Source organism: Ipomoea triloba, chromosome 7 (assembly GCF_003576645.1).
Source record: "Ipomoea triloba cultivar NCNSP0323 chromosome 7, ASM357664v1".
NCBI lineage: Eukaryota > Viridiplantae > Streptophyta > Magnoliopsida > Solanales > Convolvulaceae > Ipomoea > Ipomoea triloba.
Genome location: NC_044922.1, coordinates 18,898,168 through 18,902,166, shown reverse-complemented (window position 1 = coordinate 18,902,166; position 3,999 = coordinate 18,898,168). Strand labels below are relative to the sequence as shown.

Here is a 3,999-nt window from a genome sequence, read left to right as displayed (position 1 = left end):
GTTGTGCTCTGCCTACAGTCAAAACCAACAGAACCAGCATATTGTTTATAAAAACCAAAAGCACTATCCAAAGAATCAAACTGTTGCCCAACATGAGGCTTCAAACTGTTGGCACAAATTGGACGCCAATACTTAGTCATACCAGGTGATATTTCCATATCACAAGCACTGACTTCTACACCAGTGTCTGTGGAATAACTTTCATCACAACCACCACTAGTAGAATCCATATTCACACCTACAGCATTGTCAAATAAAAATGCACCAACATACATATTAAAACACACCATGAAACGTACTAATATGCACCAGTTCTCAGACTACATCACAAAACTAACCATTCAATAATATCAACTAAAATATATCACAACAGTTCACTACAAAATACACCATACCCCATGCAAAAACACACCACACCGTCACCACACATACCAATATGCACCATTCAATAATATCAACTAAAAAAACCACCACAGTTCACTACTAAATACCCCATACCACATACAAAACACACCAAAGGCCGTCACCACTCACAAACAACATAAAGACCATCATCATCAAACACACCGTCGCCGGAAAACCGCAATTACAACAAAAACAGCAAGTATTCCAAAACACAATCAACATATAATATCAAATTCAAACTATCTAAATCAAGATTATTTAAAATTAACACTGGAACAGGAATATATATATACCAGTCTCCATAGTTCCACACCGCGCCTAGCTCAAAATTCTCCGGCGCGATCTTCTCCCAGCTGTGATCTCCTCGCAATTGCGATCAGTAATCTCGTAGAGATCTTCTCGCCGGTGAGAATTGCCAAAACAATAGAATTATCGATTATATACATGCACATAACACAACTTAAAATTACCATAAAGTCCTTACTTACCTTAGCGCTAATAAAACTTCCTAATCCTAATATATCACAACCACCGTCGGATCATCACAATCCAATGACGCTAGCTCGGCCACACAGCCACACCTATTAGCAAGGCCACATTGGATTAATATTCTATATATATATATATATATATATATATATATATATATATATATATATATATATATATATGCGCAAAAGATCCTGTGAAAATAATATCATAAAAGAGAAATAATAATCAATCTTAGTCTTACATTGATAAAAATTCAATGGACTTTATCTGAATTTAAAAAAAATACGATTATATTTTTGTAATTATCATCAACAAATGACAAATTAGGCATGTATTAACAAATACTCCGTATAAGGTAGTATAATAGTTTCATACCATATCACATTCTTGAATGTACTACATTTAACTGTTTATGAATAAAATGAATAGTTGTGGTCCTCCCAAATGAGAGGTCACAGGTTCCATCTCCAGTGGAAAAAAGTATGTATGAACAGATATTACATTATAATCGAGTCAATAGTATTCAAAAAAAATGAATTCACCAAATGCATGATAAATATATTTTGAATAGTTAAAATATTGCATTTCTATAGTAACTCACAATTGAGAAATATGAAGATGAACTAATAGTATAGTTAAAATATTGCATTTCTATAGTAACTCACAATTGAGAAATATGAAGATGAACTAATAGCAGAGACCTCGTTTATCATTGGTGACTGATAACATCGATAATCAACGATCGTCCTTTAAATTTGCAAGTACTTGAAAACCTCTCAAATAATTTACAACCAATCTTAACTATTGATCGGGTACAAGTGACTTGGTGACAATTTATGTAGTTCTTATCTATTTATTCATTTCCTGTTGTATTATAAAACAAAATTTGCTTTAATATCACAAGAACATTGTTATATTAGATAAGAAATCTAACTTAAAACTTGTTCTCAGTGGCATGGTTATATTGATTTGTATCTTGAATATTGAAAGTGTGAATTTGAGTTGAACTCCTTATATAACTATATAAGTGTATAATTTTATATTAAGTCGATTTTAATAAATTTATGATATAGTTCAACGAAATCAGGAAACTGAGTTATAAATAAAATAGCTTGAAAGGGTAGATTAGTGAAGAGGCGAAAATTGCTAACCTCAAATGTGTATGTGAAGCCATGAAACACATTGTAGTTTGTACCAGGGGAGTGGGTACAAGGTTTGACGGCGTGGTTTGCGGGCTGGAGTTTAAGGTAATTTATGGGCATAAATTTTTTTGTCTTGTTTTGTACAGCTGGGAGTGGGGTCCATTTTTCGTTGAGAAAAGCTGTTCTTTACCTGCCAAAAAAGCAACGGGATTTCCATTGGTCAATGTACATTTGGCACTTTGAATCGTTGATCAACGGTCAAAGACAACGTTGTACAGGGAGTTACCGCGTTTACGTTGTGTTGTCCGTCGGAATATTATGTAGGGAAAATTATGGTATTTTTTTAAAATAAAAAATAATAATAATGCATTTACTTATGGTAGTGTCATTTACTTGTAACCGTTACAAATTAGGCAATATAATCTCAAATTTTATCCAATGCTAGATTCACTGATCTGATGTAATATCATGTCCCCAGTGTAAAGTCTTATTTAATTAGGCAAATATCATATAAGAATTGTTATACTCCGTCTTAAAAATATTGTCTATTTGTTTTCAAAAGATATGTCAAATGGGTAAAATATGATTCTCAGACCATAAAATCGATTAGTCTAGTTTTGAAATTTTTTTATTGAGTCTATTGTACGGGGTCTTCATAATTTAGTTTATTTCTCATGTGTAATTTGTGGACTATTAAATATGAATGGATTTATCTCATGCACACCGTAAAGAAATGACTACGAGTTTCTTAAGTCACTCAAAATAATAATAATAATAATAATAAAATCCACTCCAACTAGACACACAAATTTTAAAATGATATTAATGTATTGACTAAGTGATATATTACTTACATGTTGAACGACCTGAACACCTTTGTATCATGTACAACCATCATTATGTTTCATAGCGTTTGAGGCTTAAGCTCATTTTTTTTTACCAAATATCTAAACTGAAACACTTATATTGTTACTATTTTGAATTTACTTATTCACTTAATTACATATGAATTTGTTTCGTTACAAATCGAGATGTGACTTAGTGCTTGCTTGACTAAATTTTATAGATAATTATATATTTTTAAATATTTTAACATTGAAACTACCTTTAAACAATTTTGTTTTGTATTAGCTTGACTTTATAAAATCTTTTATGTTTTTAATTCATTATTGATAGGGATAGCAATGGGTTAGGATAGGTCGGGGCGGGTTACATCCATCATCCGACCCACCTTACATTTTCTCCACTCACCCTCATCCCAACCCGCATCGGGTGGACATTTTCAAAATTCAGCCCACCCCAGCGGATGCCGACGCCCACCACTTATCAACTTATTATTTTTAAAAATATATATATTTAAATTACTTACACATAATAAAACAATAAAATTCATTTGTTATACTAAAACATAAAATAATATAAATATTCCAATATAATAACTAAATTGGTAGTTTTTAAAAATAAACTTGGTAGCTTAGATATAAAAATAGTAAAAAGTTATCCAAAGTTATTGAGACTTTTATAATTAACTATATACTAGTACTACTTATTTTACTATTATATATACACACACATGGTGGGTCGTGTGGGGTTCTAAGCGGCGTTTTGTACATAGAACTCGAATCCAACCTAACTCACCGCATGTTTTTTTTTTTAAGACTCACTCGACCCACCACCCATGCACTATCAACCAAAAAACCCGATACATGCGAGGTGGATATCCGCAAGACGGATTGAAATTGTCATCCCTATTTATTGATAGCTACATTTTTCGAGTTCAAGCAAGATTTATAATCGAGCTGCAATATATTCGCGTTATCTTATCCACACCACTGCTGATATTTCTTTATGTAGACCAATTTGGGAAATTTTTATAATATTTACTAGTAAGAATTATGACTATTATAAATATATATATATATATATATATATATATATATATATATATATATATATATAT

At 31.4% G+C, this 3,999-nt stretch overlaps 1 protein-coding gene across 1 annotated transcript in view; it reads right to left on the bottom strand.

Annotated features, from left to right (window-relative positions):
• Window positions 1-708, bottom strand: part of LOC116024286 (protein FAR1-RELATED SEQUENCE 5-like) — a 4,045-nt gene extending 3,337 nt beyond the window's left edge. The window contains exons 1-2 of the mRNA XM_031265177.1: window positions 699-708; window positions 17-238 (exon numbers count right to left, since the gene is read on the bottom strand). Of these exons, the coding sequence (XP_031121037.1) occupies window positions 17-238; window positions 699-708 (232 nt within the window). The remainder of the gene's footprint in view (window positions 1-16; window positions 239-698) is intronic.
• Between the last annotated feature and the right edge of the window lie 3,291 nt (window positions 709-3,999).